We start from the raw sequence: 22,892 nt of genomic DNA, 5'->3' as shown, positions 1-22,892 counted from the left end.
TCGCCCGCCTGTGTGAAGTTTGCATGTTCTCCACGTCCCTGCGTGGGTTTCCTCCGGGCACTCCGGTTTCCTCCCACATCTCAAAAATATGCAACATTAATTGGACACTCTAAATTGCCCCGAGGTGTGATTGTGAGTGCGGCTGTTTGTCTCCATGTGCACTGCGATTGGCTGGCGACCAATTCGGGGTGCCCGTTGACAGCTGGGATAGGCTCCAGCACTCCCTGCCACCCTCGTGAGGATAAGCGACAAAGAAAATGGATGGATGAATGAAATAAAGTTCACTGATGGTGTAACTGTACACAAGCATGACTTTGGTGCAGGCACCGTGGATCGATTCCTGCTCAGTGATGGTGTCAATATGTGCCCTGTGACTGACTGGCGACCAGTTCAGGGTGTAGTCGCCCAACGTTAGCTGGGATAGGCTCCATCACTCCCGCAACACTTGTGAGGATGAGCGGCCAGGAAAATGGGCATGAAATTAATCTCAGTTGTATTTACCAATCGCCTCCAGCACTTCCCGCGACCCTCATGAGGATAAGCGGCGAAGAAAATGGATGGATAGACTTGTCAACAGTACCTCAACAGTTCTCAGAGGGAAGTGGAGACTGAGTTTAGTGTGCCAGAGACTGGATGAGTCACAGAAATGTTTTAGATTCCTGTATTTTAAGATCAATATTCCTACCTTTTTTTTGTGATTTGTTTATGGTTTGTTTTTTGTTATTTGAAAAAAAAAAAAGGGCAGCAACTGGTGAGAGCATTGGCCTCACAGTTCTGAGGTCCAGGGTTCAATCGCGGCTCTGCCTGTGGAATGTGCATGTTCTCCCCGTGCCTGCCTGGTTTTTCTCCCGGCACCATAGTTTCCTCCCACATCCCATAAACGTGCATTCATTGGAGACTCCAAATTGACCCTAGGTGTGATTGTGAGTGTGAATAATTGTCTCTATATCTCCTGCGATTGGCCTGCGACCAGTTCAGGCTGCACGCTGCCTCCTGCCTGATGATAGCTGGGATAGGTTCCGCACTCCTTTGTGAGGATAAGCAGCTCGGAAAATAGATTGATGGTTTGAAAAGTATTAAAATGTATGATGAAATTGATTCAATTGGAGTCTACGGAACAAGTAAGGGTTGACTAAAGGTGTTCGTCATCAAGAGGAGCATCCTCATATCTAAATTTTGAGTTATTCCAATTTGAAGGCCGGTCATGACCATTTCCGTCAATAGGGGGAGCTCTGTAGAGTTGTAAAACCTGGGAAAACGCGGACGTAATGTACTGTATTTTTAGGTAAGAGTATATTTATTTTAAAAATCGTTACGTGAAAAGTGACTGCATTTATTTGTCCCCGCACACTCTCACCCATTTGTTCCTTTTCTAAATGTGGCGTTTAAAAACGTCACTAGGTAGAGAGCATAGAGAATTTCTCGGCTTTGAGGCGTGCCGCAAAGGTGCATTGGGTTTATGTCATATGGTGCGATGGGGGAGGTTCTCCCATCACTAAATTGTGATATGAGTGGGTTGTTTTATTATGATATGAAAACTATTTGAAGAAGGAGGTTGTACAACGAAAAAGGCTATTTCAAGTGGGTCAAAATTGTACTTCGTCAGCCTCACTTAGGAAAACGTGGGTATGTAGAACATTCTCTCTTTGTGATTTGATTTGACTGGTTTTTATGTTTACCACATATATTAAAAATTGTTCGTTTTTTTGTTTTCGCTAAGTGTGTCACGTTGTTACAACTATATTAATTGGCAAATGCAAGGCGTTGCCCCCCCCTTTTTTTTTAGCTAAACTATTGAGTTTGGGGAGATACATTATCCAGGAAGCATACATTGTCTTTATTAAAAGGGAGCTCTGGTGAGAGTTTTGGGCGTTTTATATGAAATATATACTTAATAACAGCCGGAAACCTTTGAACTTGGCGTTAAATTAAAAAGATTTACGGCAGTTGACACTGGTAGGTATGACCCATTACTTACTTCCGGGTGGCAAAACCTTGACTTTTTCGATGGCATCAGTCATCAACAAGCACTTTAATGTCATTTTAACCAATGCCGAATGATTGGGAAATAGTGTAATGACATAAAGGACGATCTTAGTATTAATTTTTGTTCACGCAGCTCTTTAACAGTGTGAAGTATAAGTTAAAAAAGACGATTTTGTAAGAGGTAAATTGCTTCAAAGCGACAAATGCTAAATGTACTTTACATTTCAACAGGTGAGTTGTTGTTTTTTTTTTAAATTGAGGTGTTAGAAATTCAGACAGTTAATAACCCCATTGACACTGGTAATCTTTTTTTTTTTTTTTTTGCTTGCATTAATGGCATAGGCATACTCCATTTGACATGGAATTAACTGCATGCAGATGACGTTAGCAGGCTGGCTAGCCAAGATATGTTGCTAAATTAATCAAACACAACTCAACAAATCTAGTAAGGAGTCAGTACACACAGCACAGGCTTTCCAGAGTACCACCAACAAAAATGAAAACCAACAGGTGAGTAAAACAAACAGTCAACTATTATTATGGCGGAAACACAAAAATGTCTAACATTACCTTTGACACGTAATTACTATATGCTATGTTGCTGAAATGAAGTGCGTTCCTCTCCAGTGCTTTTGGTTGCCTTTAAAAATGGGAATGTGTAATACATAGATGTCTATCATCAGCTAATTTTCAGTCAGAACCGCTGATGAAATTTAGAATACAATTAATGAAGCAATCAATGTAGATGGTGTGTTTGCTTGTGTGTGTGAAAAACTGCCCCTTTTGTCATTACTCCCCATCTCCAAGTAAAAGTGGCCTCCAACCACTACTAAACACATCCCCAAACACGAGTTTGTGTTAATCATCTTCTCCTTTTCCTTTCGTCTTCTCCCGGTTAGAAGTCACCGCAGCGTGTCATCTTTTTCCATCTAAGCTTATCTCATGCATCTTCCTCTCCTAACATCCACAGTCTTTGTGTCCTCCCTCACCACATCCATCAACCATTTATTTGGTCTTCCTCTCGCTCTCTTCCATGGTAGCTCCATCCTTACCATCTTTCTACCAACATACTCACTCTCTCGCCTCTGAACATGTCCAAACCGTTGAAGTCTGCTCTTTCGAACCTTGTCTCCAAAACATCCAACTTTTGCTGACTCTCTAATGAGCTCGTTCCTAATCATATCCAAACGAGTACCTCAACATCTTCATTTCTGCCACCTCCAGTTCTGCTTCCTGTTGTCTCTTCAGTGCAACAATCTCTAATCCATACATCATGCCCGGCCTCACCACTGTTTCAAAAACTTTGCCCTTCATACTCGCGGAGAGTCTTCTGTCACATAGAACACCAGACACCTTCCGCCTACTATTCCACCCCGCTTGGACCTGTTTCTTCACTTCCTTACCACACTCTCCATTGCCCTCTATTGCTGACCCCAAATATTTGAAGTCGTCCACCCTCGCTATCTCTTCCCACACCAGCCCTCCCATTCATGCACATATAGTCTGTTTTACTTCGGCTAATCTTCATCTCTCTCCTTTTGAGTTTCTGTTAGTATTTCAGTTAATGGATGCACAACTAAATCCAGGTCAGTGTTAGTTGTTCTTCTGCTGACCTGGAAGTACACTGGGGCCTATTTACAAAACAAATTTCATTAGGTAGATTGGCAGGAGTGTTGGTTTGTTGGTTGGATGATAGATATAGTCAATTAGTCAGTGAGTCCTGTGGGGGATGGATAGGTATTCACTTCCTGAGGTCCACAATGTAACTAGCTAACGAGAAAGACTGATATTTCCTTACCCATGTCAAACCACTGTATCTGCAGTTACCAGGACTAAGTCCTTGGGTGTCTTTTCAGGAATAAGGAGCTCCGACGTTGATGATCATTTTACCTCAATTAAGCGACGCAGCTGGGTTGCTCTGTAAGATGAAGAAATTATTTGCCAGCTTCTCCAGCAAGATACGAAGACCAAGCGATGCTTCAGACCGTGGCGGCAAACTCACTGTTGGCTACAAGGTGAAAAAAAGGAAGATGGAAAATTTCCACAAGGCTGCTTGGTTGGGTGATATGACCAAACTGCGGTGCCATGCCATGTGCAATGATGTTAATCAGGTTGACAAGTACAATAGGTGAGAGCGTCATGTAAGACGTGAGCGATATAGGTAAGCGTCTACAGCATGTTGTCAGAAAATGAATGCTACAAACATTGTTTCCTATTTACAGAACTGCACTTCACCTTGCCTGTGCCAACGGACAAGTTGGGGTGGTGAGTTTCCTCCTAGCGAAAAAAGCCAAGATCAACCTACGCGACAACCAAAGTAGGACCGCCTTGATGAAGGTGAGCCTGGACGTCGTCAAAAGGATTTCACAGCGGGTGGATTACGATGGCCACCAACAGTTGTCTAGTTCCTTTCATTTTACCAGGCAGTGCAGTGCGATAATGATCTCTGCGTGAGCATTCTGCTGGAGAACAATGCCGATCCCGACCTGACAGATGCGGACGGAAACACCGCGTTACATTTGGCCTCAAAAATCCCGTCAATATCCTGCGTCATCTTACTCGCCAAGAAGGACGCTGACCTCAACGCGAAAAATCTGGTGATTCTTCATCACTGACCGTCCTGAAGACGTGACATTGAAATGCTGCACATTTTGCGCTAGTATCTCCGATGACTGTGATCTCGTTTTCAAGAAAGGCCTTTCACCCTTGATAATGGCAGTCCGAGGAAACCACATGGCAGTGACTGAGTTGCTGTTGAAGAAAGGTGCTGATGTTAATATTTCAGACAGACACCAGAGGTTGGAGCAGAACAATGACACGCAATCATTCACGTATAAATCTTTTTAGAGTTGGGCTTTGCTTGTGCGTGGTCTCTAAAACTTGCAGGACACCATTAATCATAGCTGCTGGCAATGGACAAATGGACATGGTGCAAATGCTCTTATGGTTCAAAGCAGATATCACCCTGAGAGACGACAGAGGACTATCAGCCGAGGAACACGCTGTGACAAATGGCCATCGTCCGTAAGTTTATCTTCAATTGACTTATTTTTACCCTTGCATGAGAGCCAAGGATATAAAAAAGTTTGACACTTCTCAGTTTCTCTGTAAGATGCACTAATGTTTGTTCATCACAGAGGATAAAGAATATATGTCTGTGATTGTTACATAATCAGTCTACATGTGCTGCTCCACAATTTATGTTCAAATATTTGTTGCTCAAAAGCTTGCAACAATGAGACACCAATGCATCTTAAAAAAGTTGTCAGTAGGGAATCAAGGCACAACTGTATTTTAGTTTTATTGTGCAGGGGTTAACTTATTTTTACAGTTGTATGACCATTGAAAGATGAAAAAGTGTGACTAAAAACTGTTTATGAATGCTTTATTTGACTCTTTAAACTCATAAAAGGTTGTATTATTTTGAATTACCGTAATTTCCGGCCCATGAGCCGTGACTTTTCACACGCTTTCAACCCTGCAGTTTATGTGGTGATGCGGCTAATTTGTGTATTTTTTCTAACGGCCGCCTGGGGGGCACTCGAGCGGAAAAGGTAAGAGTGAGACCGGTGGAATATATGTGCCGAGGAAGTGACTTTTATCGGTCCGGCCCTGTTAGCGCTGCGCTAGCGTGTTACTGCCATGTCTCCATTTTTACCAGTATATATATTTTTTTAACCAGCCCTGTTAGCGTAGCGGTAGTGTTAGTGTTAGTGCGGTGGCGTTAGCCTTAGCGCAGCAGCGCTAGCGTTAAACTCTCTGTGTACCGTCTTTCTTTGTAAATATCTTGTCTATCAACGTCGGTTTCAGTGTGGGAACTTCCGGTTTTACACGGCTGCGGCCCATGTGTGTACCAAATGGTATTTCCTTTACAAATGTACTGCGTGAGGCTTATAACCAGGAGCGCTGTGTAGGCCCGGAATTACGGTGGATATAGTCCTGAATTTTAACAAATTTGAACTCGACCAGCCTCCTTGACTGGCTTGTGTTCAGCTTCAGCGGTCTCCACTGTATTTTGTCATCAAAGAACCTTTGCTCATGTACAGCACTTAAAAAAACATGGTGACCGTATCAAGCGTCTTGACTCTCTTGTAGCTGTGCGCTTATTATTACTGAACACGCTGCCAAAGGGAACCCAGCACCCTCCCTGTCTCCTCCAGTTGGATGTGAAGAGACTGCAAAGTCAGAACAAGGCAACCCCACTGGAGTCCTCGAAACCTCTGGAGGACCATCCACTAGCAAAGATGGTGATGTTTTTATTTCATATAATTACTAAATGTCTTCCTTTTGTATCATCACTTGGATGGAACTAGTGTGTGGATCACACAGATGTGGTGTGGTTTGCAAGCTGAGTACAAGTTGAATGATTTAGTTTAAGACCTTTCAGTATTGTCATGTGCAAGGCTGGACCACGGGCAAGGGGGGCGTGGCCACTGCCCTGACTGTTGACACCCGTCACCGCTCAAGGCTGTTTCACATTGGGACTGTAATTACAAGCTGTATTTAAGTTGGAGTTTTGGTCACTGGTATTTGCCAGTTCATTGTGCGTTGTGCCCCGAGTTAGTGAGTTGTATTCGCTAACAGTAGGAATCTCCACCACTGAAAGTAGTGTAGTGTAGTGTAGTGTAGTGTAGTAGTGTAGTGTAGTGTAGTGTAGTGTTGAGCTATCCTCGTCACAGTATTTCTGTGCCACCTCAGTTTAGTCCTGTCTCAGTTTATGTTCCATAGTCCAGTCCTAGTTTATGTCCTGGTCATCAGACCTCGCTGCATGCTTAGTCTATTATTCCTGTACCTCTTCCTTCTCGGACTGCTTACACCGTGTATGACCTAGCATGAATAAAACTACGCCTAACATCATGTCCTCGTCTTGGAGTCCTGCATTTGGGTCCAGCCCCGCGCCGGAGGTCCGTGACAAGTTTAGTGGTGCGGCATGAGCATTCTCTGCCAGGGTCTTGTAAAAGTACCTCAAATCAGTTTGTTAATGCAAAGTAAATTTATTTGGACAGAGAATTTCATACACAACGTAACTGTATGTGCTTTACATGATTAAAAGCATTCAAATACAAAAAAATAACATATGAAAGTCTCATGTCAATGTTTTGCTTTGACTTGCTTCCCCTTTATTTTTGCCTTTTGCTGTTGGCATCATTCACATCTGCTCTATCGGTCTTGAAGAAGTGCTTAACGTACATTTACTAGATTCCACTGTAATCTGGTGTTCTGTCCTCCCTTTTGGACGCCGTCATGTGTCTTTTGGGTTTGCTCCCAATAAATTCCAGAGAAAACGTCTTGATTATCCATTACCATTTCGATGGTCCACGTTCATCCTCTTTGAGGAGCTAAACGGCTGTCTGTTATCACGGCACGTCATGTTATCATTTTGACACATTCGGAGAGTTTTTTCTTTCCTCGACAGTTGACTTACCGCCACGTGAACTTCACGGGAGTGAATTTTCGTTTCCAGAACCCCCGTCTCCTGTAGCAGTTTGTCTTGGTCTTCAGTGGAAAAGGGAGGTTGCTAGTCTTGCTTGTTAATACCAGGCTTGCGCTAATTAGCAGGCCATGCTTACGCAATGGTGGGATTCAAAATACTGGAGTGTGACGACTACATTCAGGAGTTCCTGCTCCTAATTTCTTTGGAAGAAGAATCACGAGCTTGTCAAGAAAAATGTAAACAGCGGCGAACTAAGTACAGCGAGCGAAAAAAGTTTCTGCACTGTATAAGACCAGGAGTGGAATGGTTGCTTAACTTTGACGAACGCATTGACAATACCACGTATTATTCTGTGAAGTGATGGGTGAACCCAATTATGTTATGATATTTTAGAGCTAAATTAATAATTGTATGACACTTGTGTATAGCAGTTTGATTTTGTGTTGAAACCCTGGGTTTTCTGATTTCTCTTGAGGGGTAAAATGACATAATTGGGTGTGATTGACCTTATGGCTTTTGATGTAATTAACAGCCATCCGTTCACCTATCGCTGAATGTGTTACTACCAAAGGTGGTCACGACACAAAAGAGGAACTTCAACCAAAAGAGGTAAGCCTAACATACAAATGCAGCCCAACTGTACTGAAATACATAATTTGCAGTTTCAACAGCATTTCCCTCTCATCACTAGACAGATATGAACAAATGGGGACTCCTTTTGAGCAAATGTGAAGAAGAGAGCCTCGAAAAGATTGGTTAGTCTGCTTTGTTTCATTTCACAACATCCGTGATTGATGTTAACATCTTTGTTTATTTCACAGAATTGTTAGACAATCTTGGTTTTGGAAAATTTGTCTGTAATGAAGGTAATGCTTACAAACTTTTAACTCCACCCTGAGATGAAATACGCACAGTATTGTACTAGTAGCCTCACTTAGAGCCAAACCTATGCACTTCTCATCAGTAAATGCTACACCTTGCGCCTGTGTTCCTTTCTAAGACACGTCAGACACGGACAAATCTATCAACAGCAGTAATGGAAGTCTGCCTGGATGCAAAGAGGAATTTAAGGCTGAAGAATTCCCAAAATGTCTCAGTCCTTCTCTTGAAGAAGAGCTAGTAGTTGTGTCTCCAAAAGTGGCTTTTGCGCTTCCAATAACAATCAGCTCAGATGACAAAAAGGTCAGCGAATCTCCTACTCCACCTGTACATCCCCATGCCTCAAATGTGATTCTTCAAGAGAGTGAAGGTAAGACCCAGGCTTTTTTTTTTCTTTCATTAGCTGTTTTGCATTGTATTGAAGCAAGACCCATGTCTTTTCACATGTGCGTTCTTATTCAAATGCGCTTCTACAGAATCAGATTGGGACCAAGACAGTTTGATTTCATTTTGCAACGAGACCAAAACAGACAAACAGCAAGCTAGAGAAGCAGGTAAAGAAGGTAAAAACAATCAACAGTTGGCAATCTTCCGACCTGTGTGTGCATGTTTTGTGTGTAAAGTTCATCCCTTTACTCAGGCTCTCCTGAAGTCTCAACGGCAAGTGACGGCAAAAGTAGTTTTCATTCTGACAAGCAGAAACAAAAGGTAATCACGTTTCCAAAGAAGAACGCAGATTTGATTGCTTTGTACGACACATGGCATATTTTAAGATCTCCTCTTAAATCTGTGAATCAAAAGCATCATGTGATGTGTGTGTTAAGAGTACCCGTACTGTATATCCCTTATAAAATTCTTATTTTAAGAATAAGGGGTACATCGACTTCACAAACTCACGTGATCTGTATTGTCAACCAAATATGAGTGAGCTCATATTGTTGAATTTTTGCCATATTCAAAAGAGAATTGCAACTACCAATTTGTTTAATATATTTTTGTGTCTGTTTTGTTTTCTCACTCACCGCTGAAAAGGAGACAGTTCCACCTGAGACCTGTGACGAGAAGCATAGCGAAGAAGAGGAGGAGCAATCTGTGTTAAGTAATGTTGTCCAAAGTTTGAAGGAGATACTTGGGTTGTCCAAATTAGGAGGTGTTAATGAAGAAAGTCAGAGCGTCTCTACCTCAGCTGAGCAACAGTCAGGCAATGAAGACTTTGGGCAGTCCATTGTGTCGTCCGTTCATTCAGTTCATGAGCCTCCCCAGTGGGAGTTTGGATCAGAAGATTGTGTGGCGGAGCCCGCTGACAATTCCCTCAAAGAGGAAAAGATGGAAGACTCTCAATTCCCCACTAGTGACAACATCGCGCTTCCAATAGCAGAATTACCCTCTGATGAGGCACCACATTCACTTACAGTGAAGAAGGAGAGCTGCGTAGATTCTGCTCCCACAGTTTCCACCGCTGCTCACGACGCGCCCGACGTGACCGAAGCTGAGCAGAGTCACCAGCTTAACCTGGAAGAACCGGAAGTAAGTCTGCTGTGAGCTTTATTGCATTTGTCTGTTGTGTGCCATCCTCTTATTGGATGTCAGCATTAAAAATATGTCCTTGAGGTTGCAATTCAAATAAACCCTAAAGCTGGCCTAAACTTGACTGTCTTCACTTTTGAGGGGCCCCCGGAGATTCTTAAGACAATGGAGGCTTCCTGTGATGCAGATGAAAGGGCATCAGAGGCGCTTTCAAATGAGCAACCTGAGGCCATCTTAGTGAATGAAACTGGACCCTCTCAAAACTTACGGAAACCTTTCACCTCTCAAAGGTAATCACGATTTTACATGTGGTTATGCATATTACAGAGGATGATCTTAACATTTCAAAAGTTTCTTACATCGGCTCACTTTTTGATTAGCTTTTGCTGGTGATTGTGTCATTGTGTGGCATCAACAGCCCGTTATTGAACTGTATATTTCTCGGTTTGAATGTTGGGACGGCAGGCTGGAATCACAAGTTGCGCATCATCTCTCCTTCAACATCAGACCTGATGGCCAGTCAGAGGAAAGCTCACAGCTTACTGCGGTCAGTGAAGCATGCGGCCTCAGAATCCTTCAGAGCAACGGCGGAATCAGCAGAGATCGCTTTGTGTTTGACAGCACTTTAAGTGATTTGTCGGAAGACGATGAAAGGTATCGTTCCGCCGCTGTCCCTCACAACCCAATCGATTTAGCCATGACCAGTTTTCATTATGAGTCTATTTTTCTATTGCTCTCTAAAAGGTGGCGATCAGCAGAATGGCTGAAAAAAACACGAAACACTGTCCTGGTAAATGTAAACTGTGAGTCATTATTTCAGTCCAAAGTTTAAAATGTTTAAATGTCGTGCTCTTTTCCTTTCATGAGAACACTGACGACAGCGAGCTATCGGAAGATACAGATGGCCTAATTTCAGACGACTCTGATGTTGCCCTCCAATTCGATAACTTGGGCACAGTCGCTCCAGGTCCTGCTGGCTGGAAAACCAAATTGTTTTATTCATCGATCGCTTTATAAATACCGGGTTTATATTTCTCAGCCTCCAGAAGTAAGAAGAAGCTGCAAGACATAATCAACGAGATCCGGTTGCTGAAAGCGAAAGGACATGTTGGCCCTGTCGGAGAGAGGTTGAGACAACTGGAAATTGATAATCGTGTCTTGGAGCAAACCAACGTAGAGTTGCAAACTGATGTCACAAACCTCACGTAAGAATTGCTTAATTTTCCTCTTCACAAACTTCACTGTGAATTAAATATGTTGTGTTCAGCCCTTGTGATCATCCTTTAAAGACCCAGTAAACTAATTTTCATGTTGTTTATTTGGATTCACTAAATATGTTTGAAGGACCGACGCAGTGGTGCAGCTGGTTAGAGCGTTGTTCAAATCCCGGCCCCAACTGTTCGGAGGTTGCATGTTCTCTCCGTGCCTGTGTAGGTTTTCTCCGGGCACTCCGGTTTCCTCCGACATCCCAAAAACATGCATTCGTTGGAGACTCTAAATTGCCCTGAGGTGTTATTGTGAGTGCGACTGTTGTCTGTCTATTTGCCCTGGCAACCAGTTCAGGGTGTACCCCACCTACTCCCAGAAGATAGCTGGGATAGGCTCCAGCTCTCCTACGACCCTTCTGTGGATAAGCGACTGAGAAAATGGATGGATGTTTGAAGGAAAGACCTCTCTCACTGGAGACTTGGTTACCTAATGGCAACTAGAGTCTGTGTTCGTTGTGGCGACATCTCCTCAAGACGAGCCTGTTCCCTATGCAGTTGATTTTATTGGAGACCTTTTGGTTTTTCACGTTTCACTATAAAGAACAATCTTAAAATAATTGATGATTTTCTTTTGTGGGGGTCACTTTAATGGGCCTTTAACTACCGTATTATAAGGCTCACCTGAAATGAGTGACCTATTTTAAAACTTTTTTTCATATGTAAGGCGCACCACATTATATGGCGTATAAAATAGATGCTACAGTAGAGGCTGGTGTTACATTATGCATCCGTTAGAGGGAGCTGCACTAAAGGTTCAATCTTGATCCATGTATAAGGCGCACCAGATTATAAGGCGCACTGTCGCCTTTTGAGAAAATGAAAGGCTTTTAGGTGGGCCTTATAGTGCGGAAAATACAGTATGGTAGTCGTGTTTCCCGTTTTGGGAAATTCAAAGGTGATATTAACTTATTAACCCGACATATTTGCCCAACACAGAGTTAAGATGGAAATGGCCCTTAAAAAGATTGTGACGTATGAAAACACCAATAAGAAGGTAAGGAAGAACAGCATCACTTGGGTAGCTTGTGGCGATTCACATTTCTTTGGTGCGTATCATCTTCCCAGCTTGAGGAGGACAATCGACAGGCCCAAATGCTTTTGATGCAGAATCACCAAAAAATGAATGAACTAAAACAGAATGCACGAAGTCAGCTCTTCAAGCAAAAAGAGTTGGAAGAGGAGTTTAAAAGAAGCAAAAGTAACGAGGTAATTTTCAGTTGATTTAATTGTGTTTAAGTAACCTGTTCTAAATCTAAACCTCTGTGATTTAAATCTGGGGGTAATTTACATGGTAACAGAGCTGCATTGCGTCAATGGGTTGACAGGTTTGAATGAGCCAATGTTTTGATAATCGGCACATATTTGAGTGTTATGAGGGTAGAGGCGTATTTGTTTTTGCCAATGTGTCCGCTGCATGCGCCGTATTGGGCTTCCTGTATGCCTCTTTTAAGTCTCGCCCTCTTGTCTTTCAGGAGCAACTGAGAGCAGAACTTGAGGACTTGCGGGCCGACACCACCATCAAACAGAGAGACCTTTCAGAGGAGAATGAGGCCCTCAAGGACCAAGTGGAAGATCTCCGCCAAGATCTCAAACTCAGCTGTGACAACGAGAACCAAAATGCCTTGGATTGGAACAATACGATTACCTCATTAAAGTATGAGCTACAACTGGCAAACGCCAGCCTGGAAACAGAGCACCAGGCTCAGGACAACTTGGTAGCCGAGATTCAGGCCGTCCACTCCCGATTGGCCGATGCCGAACGAGCTCGATCGGACGTGGAGAAAGCGCTGCTCCAAGAGAAGGAGGAACATCAGCTGCTTAAAAGTCACTATTTACATCCGCGCTCTCGTGGTGGCTCGACTCCTTTCTAAGTCTTATTCTTTTTCAGGCGAAGTATCCTGTCACCGTGAAGCGGTCAACAGATTGTCCCAGAAGTTGTCCAAAGTGAAGGCGCACGCAAACACCATGGAGAGCAACGTACATCGATATGAGGTCCAGATGGTTGAGAAGACCATGCAGCTGGACACCGTGCAGCGTGAGAACGAGCAGACAGCGGCGCGCGTCAAAGAGCTGGAAACTGCTCTGCAGGCCGAAAAGGAGCTGGTTGCTCAGGCCGCAACACGACAAGAAACCACTCAGGAGCTCCTCACCCAAGCCCGGAGCGAATGCACGTTGCTACGGAAACGTCTGGAGGAGGCCCAGAGCAAAGCTGTTGCGAACGAGAACGCTTTGACCGATGCCAAAAAGAGTTTCAATGAGACGTTGTTCAAGCTTCGCTCTGACTCTGAGGAAAGAGTGCAACAAGTGCAGGGAGCACATAAGGAGCTCTCCTGTAAGACAACTGATCTTGAAACTCTTGTTCGCAAATTAGAACAGGAAAAAATAGAGAGACAGGTAAGATCAGGGCGAGAGGATCACCTTACTTTGAGCCTTTGTCAGTATCCCGATTTGCTTACTTCTTGTGTGTACTGTACTCCAAATTATGGCATATTTTTCCCCGTCTTGATTTTGTTTTGGGGCGCAGACGAGTCAGAAGCAGCTGCAGCAGGAGTTAGATGACTCATTAAAGAAGCTATCAAAGTCTGAAGCTTCTTTGGAATTCAGCACACGGTATCGCAGTGATTTGGAAGAAGAGAAGAATCGGCTCCTCCAAGACATTGACAATCTCAAAGGAAAGGTAAAAGGGCAGAGGGGCAGCACAGTGGATTTGCAATGTGTTATTGGAGTTACATCACATGATTCTTGGAAGAAACAAATTGAAGAGGTAAAAAACAAAGTGTAACCGGAGGAAAATCGGCTCCTCCAAGACACTGACAAGCTTACGGGAAAGGTCAGAGGTTGAGGGGCAGCACAGTGGATTTGGGATGTGTTATCGTAGTTACATCACTTGATTCTTGCAAGAAACAAATTGAAGAGGTAAAAAACAAAGTGTAACCGGAGGAAAATCGGCTCCTCCAAGACACTGACAAGCTTACGGGAAAGGTCAGAGGTTGAGGGGCAGCACAGTGGATTTGGGATGTGTTATTGTAGTTACATCACTTGATGATTCTTGCAAGCAGCAAATTGAAGAGGTAAAAGGCAAAGTGCAATAACTATGGAAGTAAATTAGTGCCATCAGGATTTCAATTTGAAATGGCACAAAAAACAGGATTTGAGTTTGAAATGTTAAGTGATCACATTTTCAATAGTTGCTACAATTCGCTGTCTGAAATCCGACCGGCTACAATTCGCAGTCTAAAATTCACCGTCTGTGCCACCAGGCAGGGTTACTTCAGGTCAGAACCGAACACCCAGCCAATCGCAGTTATGCTTTCTTGGTCACGTGACGTCACATACTCAGAAAGCGTAACTGGATTGGCTGACTGCGAATTGTAGCCAGTTGAATTTCAGACAGCGTATTGTAGCAACTGTTGAAAATATGATCACTTTGCATTTGAAATTCAAATCCTGTTTTCTGTGGCATTTCAAATTCAAATCCTTGTGGCACTAATTTACTTCCATAAATAAAATACTTTGGAGAGTGACTGGTATTGTGCTTGCCACCTTGTAAGAAACATTTTTTTAAACGTAGTCCAATTATGCTTAAATGCCTGTTATGTGTAGTAATGCGTCATCATGCAAACATAGCCAAAATAATGCGTGACCACATTTTCATTGGACTGAAATATAGATGTCAGGAAACCGCTGAGGGCAGGCGCCTGCAGGCAGGGCTAGAAAACAAAAGGGCCCCGGCTTCTGTCCAACAAAGCTTGACTAAAAATAGGTTTTTCAATGTCAAACATCCAAGAAAAAAAAAATCCCAAGTCTTTTGAAGCAAAAAAATGTGCATGGCCAAGAGGAGAAAGAGGCAGGAGAACTTCGATCTTGGAATAATTACTCTAGAAAATCGAGCACAATTTATTTGATCATCAGAATGAAGGACATTGGCCAAATATGGCCTTAGATATGCAGGATGAATTCATCTCCCTCTAACTCCCTCCATTGTGACTTCATGAAAATAAACTTTCTACTTTGATAATGCTAGACTCCAGGTCCAGAAAGAAGTAATAATTTTTCAAATTTTGTCTCGCTGTCTGAAGACAAACCAGACTAAATCTCTCCTGTTTCAGGTCAGTCAGGATCACCCAAACAATTTCATTAGGTTAAATGCCACAATGAGAGAATTTCTGAGGGAATTTCATATTATTTTCTCCAAGTTATGCGTACATTTCCTTAGTATCACGTAGCATTTTCTTTGAACTGGATGACTTGGGTCTGACGTTTTGTGTAACCTTCCACAAACATCTGATTACTGGAATTCTGGCCCATTCGTCCTGGCAGAACTGGTGTAACTGAGTCGGGTTTGTTGGTTGCCTTAAGAAATTCTCTCATTATTGTAGCATTTATCCATACATCCATTTTCCTAGCCACGTATCCTCACAAGGGTAGGGGGAGTGCCGTGGCCTATCCCAGCTCTCCTCAGGAAAGAGGTGGAGTGCACCCTGAACTGGTTGCCAGCCAATTGCAGGGCATGTACAGTATGAACAAACAACTGTTTGCACACAAATTCACACCTACGGACAACTTCAATTCTTCAATTAATGTATGATTTTGGAATGTCAGAGAAAATCGGAGTGGCTGGAGATAACTCACACAGACACGGGAAGAACATTCGAACTCTACACAGGCAGGACTGGGATTTGAACCATAGAACTGTGAGGCAGACGCTTTAGTTGCGGCAACGTGCCCCCTTTTATGGAATTTAACAAAATGAAATCATCTTGCTGATCCTGACTGACGTGATTTGACTTCAGACAGTGAAACCAAAAAATTAAGTTTTTGCACATTCCATGCAAATTTCTATTTTCAACTATGTAGCTGCAGGAAAAAGAAGCCGAATGCATCCAGACTGAGAAACAAATGAAGGAGCGAGCAGCCCTTTTAGATGAAAGAGAAAATGTACTGAGCTTTGCCACACGAAAACAGAAGGAAGCTCAGGCTGCCGTGGCCGCCTCCAATGATCTCGCCAAGCAACTTGAGGAGGCTGTGCAAAGGTAAAAACCACACCAACAATACATTCCAGTTTTCACTTTCCAACCAACTCACGCAGAAATAAAGTTAAATGTTTGTTTTTTTGTTTTACCCATTAATGACGTATTCCACACGAGATTGGAGCTTGACAATATCAGGCTTGAGGCTTCTGCAAAGCAACATTCTAACAAATTTGATGCGCTTCAGAAGGTGGCTCAGGAGGACGCAAGGGTGAGTGCTGATTATGTGGTTTGTCTTCTCACTCCATCAGGCACAACAGGATGTGTCCATCCATCCAGTATCTACTGCTTTTCTGAATTGGGTTGCGGGGGGGGGGGTTCAGCTTCAGCAGGGATACCCAGACTTCCCTTTCCCCAGCCACTTCTTCCAGTCTTCCGGAGGGAACCCGACGCGTTACCAAGCCAGCCGAGAGACATAGTCCCTCCAGCGTGTACTGGGTCATCCTCTGGTCTCTTTCCGGTGGGACGTGCCCGGAACATCTCACCAGGGAGGCGTCCGGGAAGCATCCGAATCAGATGCCCCAGCCACCTCATCTGGCTCCTCTCAATGCAGAGGAGCAGCGAGTCGACACTGAGCCCCTTACCGGATGCCCGAGCTTCTCACCCTATCTCTAAGGGAGAGTCCAGACTCCCTGCGGAGGAAACTCATTTCGGCCACTTGTATCCGGGATCTTGTTCTTTCGGTCACAACCCACAGCTCATGCCCATAGGTGAGGGTAGGAACGTAGATCGACTGGTAAATTGAGAGCTTCGCCTTTTGACTTAACTCCCTCTTTACCAAAACGGACCGATACAAAGTCCGCATCACTGCCGACGCTGCACCAATCCGTCTCTCGATCTCCCACTCCATTCTTCCCTCACTCGTGAACAAGACCCCAAGATACTTGAACTCCTCCACTTGGGGAAGGATCTCATCCCCGACACGTAGAGGGCACGCCACCCTTTTCCGACTGAGGACCATGGTCTCAGATTTGGAGGTGCTGATTCTCATCCCAGCCGCTTCACACTCTGCTGCGAATCGCTCCAGTGAGAACTGGAGCTCATGGCTTGACGAAGCCAACAGAAGCACATCATCTGCAAAGAGCAGCGATGCGATGCTGAGGCCACCAAACCGGATACCCTCTACACCTTGGCTGCGCCTAGAAATTCTGTCCATAAAAATTATGAACAAAATCTGTGACAAAGGGCAGCCTTGGCGGAGTCCAACTCTCACCGGAAACGAGTCCAACTTATTGCCGGCAATGCGGACCAAACTCTGACAGCGGTCGTACAGGGACTGAGCAGCTCGTATCAGGGGGTTCGGTACCCCATAGTCCTGAAGAACACAACAGGATGTGTCTTCCTTCTTAATTCATGGTTAAAGATGTAGCCCTGCTCCACCTGTGTCCTGGAACCCTTTACCATCAGACCCGGTAAAAACTCAGTATGCGCACAGATTTACCATTACTGGTGCGTGTGCATTGCCCCTTTTGCTGCAGATGAGTAAAGTGCCCTTTTCCATGGATCCCTTGCATTATTGTTCATCGACAACCTGTTAAAAAGGGAAAATGCAATTATCGGATTGCGGCATACATAAAATGTGTCTGGCTTGCTGTTATGGCTGCAATGCTGCAGTTTTGAGAGGTCTTTTATGTCAAACCGGCTATTACGGTCATTGATACGGTTGTAAAGTTAATTACGGCAGGATGACTTAGTGGGAAAAAAAGTCATTTCAAACTTTTTCAGTATGAGGTGAAATAAATCCCACAACAACACTAAAATATCCATCCATACATACATTTTCTAAGCCGCTTATCCTCAAAAGGGTTGCTGGAATGCTGGAGCCTATCCCAGCTGTCAACGGACAGGAGGCAGGGTACACCCTGAACTGGTTGCCAGCCAATCACAGGGCACATGGAGACAAGACAACAGTCACACTCACAATCACACCTAGAGGCAATTTAGACTCTCCAATTAATGCATGTTTTTGGGATGTGGGAGGAGAAAACCCACGCAGGCACCGGGAGAACACGCAGACTCCACACAGGCGGGGGATGGGATTGAACCCGGGTCCTCTGCTGTGCCGCCATTCCACCATTAAAATATCAACTCAGTATGCATATTTTTAATTGTTTATTTAGGTGAGAGTACAATTGGAGGACTTGGTGACAGATCTTCAAAGCAGGAAGATTACATTGGAGGACCAACTCAACAAAGAGGTAATTTTTTGTTTCCCTTCTTGAATGTGAAAACGGGGAAAAAAAACATCGTAATTTATTGTACTGAAGTGTTTTTGCATCAGCCCTAAAATGGGAGAGGGGTTCTATAATTTGCTTCATGCTTTTGTGGTCTTCTTTTCAGGTGCAAAAGCATAATGCGTTATCTAACAGTGCCCAGGACACTCAGCTCATGTGGGAGGAGGAGCTGAAGAGCCGCTCCAAACTAGGACTTCGTTTAGCAGAGATGGAAAAGGAAAAAAACGAGATGAACACCCAGGTGGTAATGAAATTGCTTTGGCCTTGTATACAAGTAACATACAGTAGACTGATTAATTGATGGAGCTGTAGCAAAGTTTAACAACATCTACTTTAGGTGGAAGCGGAGAAGAAGAAGACAGAGGAAATAGCGGAGCAAAAAAGGGCTGCTGACTCCCGTCTGGAACAAGAGATGAAGAGAAACTCAGCGCTTCAAAAGGAAATGTACAGGTGATCACGAAACCCTGCCACATACATTTTGTATTTGTCACACCTCCGGTAGACACTATTTTGGCACACAAAATTCCATGGCAGATGCTTAACTATGTTGTTAGCTGAATGTGTAGTCCATCAACATATGTTGGAGATTTGTAGTGCTTCAAAGATTTATTTGTTCATTAAAGGACACCGGGCCTGAAATCCATACATTATAAAATTAAGCAAAACTATGTTGGTCATTTGCATATAGTCTCATTCAGCACCACCACAATAATATGCGAGAATCCATTCATCATTGTGAGGAGCGCGATTTCAGACTACAACACAGGGTAAAGCCTGTGCAAGTCAGGTGTGTTTTTTGAGCGGTAAAATGTGCCCCTCTAATCCCCATCAAACGTCCTTGGGGACTGGCATTCTTTTGGAGGGCTTGACCACCTGTCCCTGAAATGTCTGTGTACGTGCCTGTTTACATCCATCCCTTTTCTACACCGCTTATCCTCACTTGGGTCGCGGGTTTGCTAGAGCCTTTCCTAGCTAACTGTGGCCGGGAGCCGGGGTACTCCATGAACTGATCGCCAGCCAATCGCAGGGCACATTGCACTCACATTCAAACCTATGAACAATTTAATGTATTCAGTCAAACTACCATCCATGTTTTTGGGATGTGGGAAGAGACCATAGTACCCGGATAAAACCACCGCACACATGGAGAGAAAATGCAAACCTTACACAGGCGAGGCTAGATTTGAACCCGCGTCCTCAGAACTGTGAGGCAGATGTGCTAACCATACACAGTGTAGCTGTATCTCCGGGTACTCCGGTTTCCTCCCACATCCCAAAAACACGCAACAGTAATTGGACACTCTAAATTGCCCGTAGGTGTGGTTGTGGGAGTGGCTGTTTTGTCTCTATGTGCCTGCGATTGGCTGGCGACCAGTTCAGAGAGTACCCTGCTACCTGCCCGTTGATACCTGGGTTGGTTCCAGCACTCACCGTGACCCTCATGAGGATAAGCGACAAAGAAAATGGATGGATGATTCTGATTGTCCTAACAGGTTACAAACTCTACTTAAAACTGCTAAGAGGAAGCTGCAGGATCAGCAAATGAGTGGAGCAGACAGAGAAAAAGTTTGTCCCTTTCTTATAGCACTTTCAAATAAAAAAATGTTCTAAAAATTTCTGTCGAGGTGTTGCCATAGCTCTGAGTGCCCCGTCATCAGTGGCGTTTTCATTTGTTCAGTTAAGTCACCGGATTAATGAGCTTCAGGAAGAGCTGGAAAGAGAGGTGTCTTCCCGCAGCCAGTTGGAGAGGACTAAGAGGCAGCTGGAGGACGAGGTGCTGATTCTGAGACGGAGTCAAGGACCCTCTTTCGACGGGGGCTGCTTGGGCATTCAGTATAGGTGCCTCTGCTCAAAAGCCCTCAGCCCCGCGAGCGAAGGACCCAGCTGCAGCGTGGAGGAATACCTGGCCAAGGTTTGCGGTGTTAATCGTGATGAATATTGTGAACATTGAAGTTAACTCTGAGGATTGTTTTAATGTAACTGGGGGGAAATGTAAATGGTAAAGTTCACCACCATTCAACATTTTGGAAACGGTACCATGGTAATAGTAGCGTTAGAAAATATGTACAAACATTTGATTTGTAGTTTATACAAGTGCAGATCCCCCTCAATTTTAATATTGAGAAGAGTCCATTGTATTTCAAAATTGCAATTCCTATTGTGAAACTCATACATTAGTAAGTTTCTTTCGGCATCGCCACAGCGTGTCATCTCAGATGAACGAGCATATATGTTTGGCACAATTTTTACGCCGGAGGCCCTTCCTGACGCGCCCCTTCTCAGGGAGTGGAGGCCCCAGTGGGATACGGACCCACAACCCCTGGTTTAACCAAACCAGTGCTCTAACCACTGAGCTACAGGGCCTCTATTGTGAAACTCATACATTATACAGAATAATTCAACACATGAAAACCTTTATGGGAAGGCCAATTTCGACCTCATTTCCATTCCACTGACTTATCACGGTTTGGTATGTCACATTCTAATTTCTTAGGAGTCCTAAATTATAGATTTTTGGTAGCTGTAGGCCAAAATTCTGAATCATAAAAATAGTTTATGTATTGAAATCTCCCCAAGTTTTTAAATTGAACAGAAGAAATACCTTTTAAGATTTTCAAATTCACTCATCAAATTCATTCATTCAACATTCACATTCTTTATTAAAAACCAGTGTTGTTTTATACACAAAATTTTTGTAAAAAAAAAACAAAAACAAAAACATGCAAAATACCATCTGAACTTTTAAGTGTATTTTCTAGCAGAGAAAGGGACATTGTTTAAAATGGCAGTGTAGTATGTAGTGCAGCAGACAATACCAGACTTACTGGGGTATCCCTTTAAAAGTATTGTGTACGAATACATGACAATATTGAGGAATAATAAATACACTTGACTTTGGTGCAGCAAATATTGGTTTAGTTCCCACGAGTGACACATGTACAAATGTGAGTGTGTGGTTTTGTCACTATACAGCATATTCATTGCAGAGGATAAAGGAGTAGTCATATTGTGTTTCTGCATGTGTTGCTCCACAATTTGTGTTTAAATACCAATTGCTTATCGTGTTGTAATGCCACAACACAGATGCTTTGCATTAGTCAGCCAATGGTGTTTACTAATACGGTTTTGAAAGACGTTAATAAACAAAAGCAGTTTTGTGAGTGTATGAATATTGAATGCATGTGTATTTTTCTTTGAGTTTGGTCGTAAACTTCAACAGGTAGAGGCAAAAAGATTGAAGCGTCTTTTTCTGAATTTATTTTGTTCTACTACACTGCTGCCCTTTGTGAAGTGGGTTTAATTCACCATGTAGCCCTCATACAAGTCAAAATAAAGCAAAAAAAAATGGCTGAACGACGGCTATGATCTCAAAAAACAAAACAATACATGTTCATTATTGCAGTATGACATCTTTGTCAGTTATTAAGTGGAAGATCAAATTCAAAATCACTTGCACTTTAATTTTTTTCTGGCATTTTCTTGTTCTTATTCAATGGCCATTAAAGATTCTGTTCTGTATCTCTGCAGATGCGGCAAGACCTGGACGAAGCCATGTCAAGAGAGTTGGGAAATCGTGAGTACAACGAAAAAGCACGTCACCATTGATTACGCTAATTATGCTGATACATTTGACTCGTAGGCACCTTTCAAAACATTCAAGAACTGTATTAACATAAGGGGGAAAAAATGTGCAAGTCGTTAGATACTGCAGGAGAACGGTCTGTAAACTTGGTGCATCCTCCATCCCCAGCAACTGTCAAACTGGACACGTCTCGGGGGCGCGTGTCACCTGTGAGTAGGGCGAGACAGCAGTATGCGGATATGCTGAAAAAGAACCATGAGGTGTAAACCAGTTTGGAGCAAGACATCACAGCGGAAGGTTTGAAGAGAAGGTTTGGATGAAAGGCCATCTGAACCAAACCTGAACTTGACTGCTCCTGGTTGATATTTGGTCACAGTTGTACAGTAGTAGACTACATGTCTATGACTTCTACGTCTGAACTAAACATTTTTGTAAGTAGTTTCAGGTTTTACACAAAATATATAATACAAACATTTTTTAATGTGTCAATGTTTCTTCGGTCCAAGTTACCTCTTGATTTAATTAGTGAAATGTACAGTTAAAGCCAGAAGTTTACATACACTGCGCAAAAATGAAGTCAAATCAGACTAAAACCTCTCCTCTATTTTCCGGTTAGTCAGGATCACCAAAATTATTTATTTTTGGTAAATGCCAAATCCATCCATCCATTTTCTAAGCCGCCTGTCCTCACAGGGAGGGCGGGAGTGGTAGAGCCAATCCCAGCACACATCGGACAGGAGCCGGGGTACCCACTGAACTGGTCAGCCAATCGCTGCGCACATGGAGACAGACAACAGTCGCACTCACAATCACACCGAGGGGCAATTTAGAGTCTTCAATTAATGCATGTTTTTGGGATGTGAGAGGAGACCGGCGTGTCGGGAGAAAACTCTCGCAGGCACGGGGAGAACATGCAAACAGCACAGGTAGGACCGGGATTCGAACCCCAGT

At 43.5% G+C, this 22,892-nt stretch overlaps 1 protein-coding gene across 19 annotated transcripts; it reads left to right on the top strand.

The window, feature by feature from the left end:
* Nucleotides 1-1,193: 1,193 nt before the first annotated feature.
* LOC133501926 (ankyrin repeat domain-containing protein 26-like) lies at nt 1,194-22,831 on the top strand. 19 transcript variants are annotated; one of them, XM_061822112.1, is made up of 35 exons: nt 1,408-1,626; nt 2,329-2,496; nt 3,843-4,001; nt 4,209-4,323; nt 4,392-4,583; nt 4,678-4,784; nt 4,873-5,010; nt 6,082-6,233; nt 7,953-8,029; nt 8,112-8,175; nt 8,242-8,286; nt 8,421-8,669; nt 8,776-8,862; nt 8,940-9,007; nt 9,332-9,826; nt 9,968-10,116; nt 10,292-10,480; nt 10,571-10,616; nt 10,694-10,793; nt 10,866-11,031; nt 12,031-12,088; nt 12,160-12,300; nt 12,567-12,918; nt 12,983-13,488; nt 13,619-13,771; nt 15,952-16,127; nt 16,242-16,335; nt 18,245-18,322; nt 18,465-18,602; nt 18,696-18,808; nt 19,852-19,924; nt 20,037-20,270; nt 21,887-21,932; nt 22,110-22,372; nt 22,635-22,831. In XM_061822112.1, the coding sequence occupies exons 3-34, from the start codon at nt 3,961-3,963 to the stop codon at nt 22,205-22,207; spliced, it is 4,740 nt and encodes a 1,579-aa protein (XP_061678096.1). In that variant the 5' UTR covers nt 1,408-1,626; nt 2,329-2,496; nt 3,843-3,960; the 3' UTR covers nt 22,208-22,372; nt 22,635-22,831. The 19 variants fall into 19 exon arrangements, with proteins under 19 accessions (XP_061678097.1, XP_061678096.1, XP_061678094.1 ...); XM_061822111.1 differs by lacking the exon at nt 1,408-1,626 and adding an exon at nt 1,972-2,217; XM_061822116.1 differs by lacking the exon at nt 1,408-1,626 and adding an exon at nt 1,972-2,217 and having other exon boundaries at nt 4,410-4,583; nt 22,635-22,830.
* Nucleotides 22,832-22,892: the final 61 nt, after the last annotated feature.

This window comes from Syngnathoides biaculeatus, chromosome 6, assembly GCF_019802595.1.
Source record: "Syngnathoides biaculeatus isolate LvHL_M chromosome 6, ASM1980259v1, whole genome shotgun sequence".
NCBI classification, from domain to species: domain Eukaryota; kingdom Metazoa; phylum Chordata; class Actinopteri; order Syngnathiformes; family Syngnathidae; genus Syngnathoides; species Syngnathoides biaculeatus.
The sequence above is the reverse complement of the archived record's forward strand: the minus strand, read 5'-3'. Positions and strand labels throughout refer to the sequence as shown.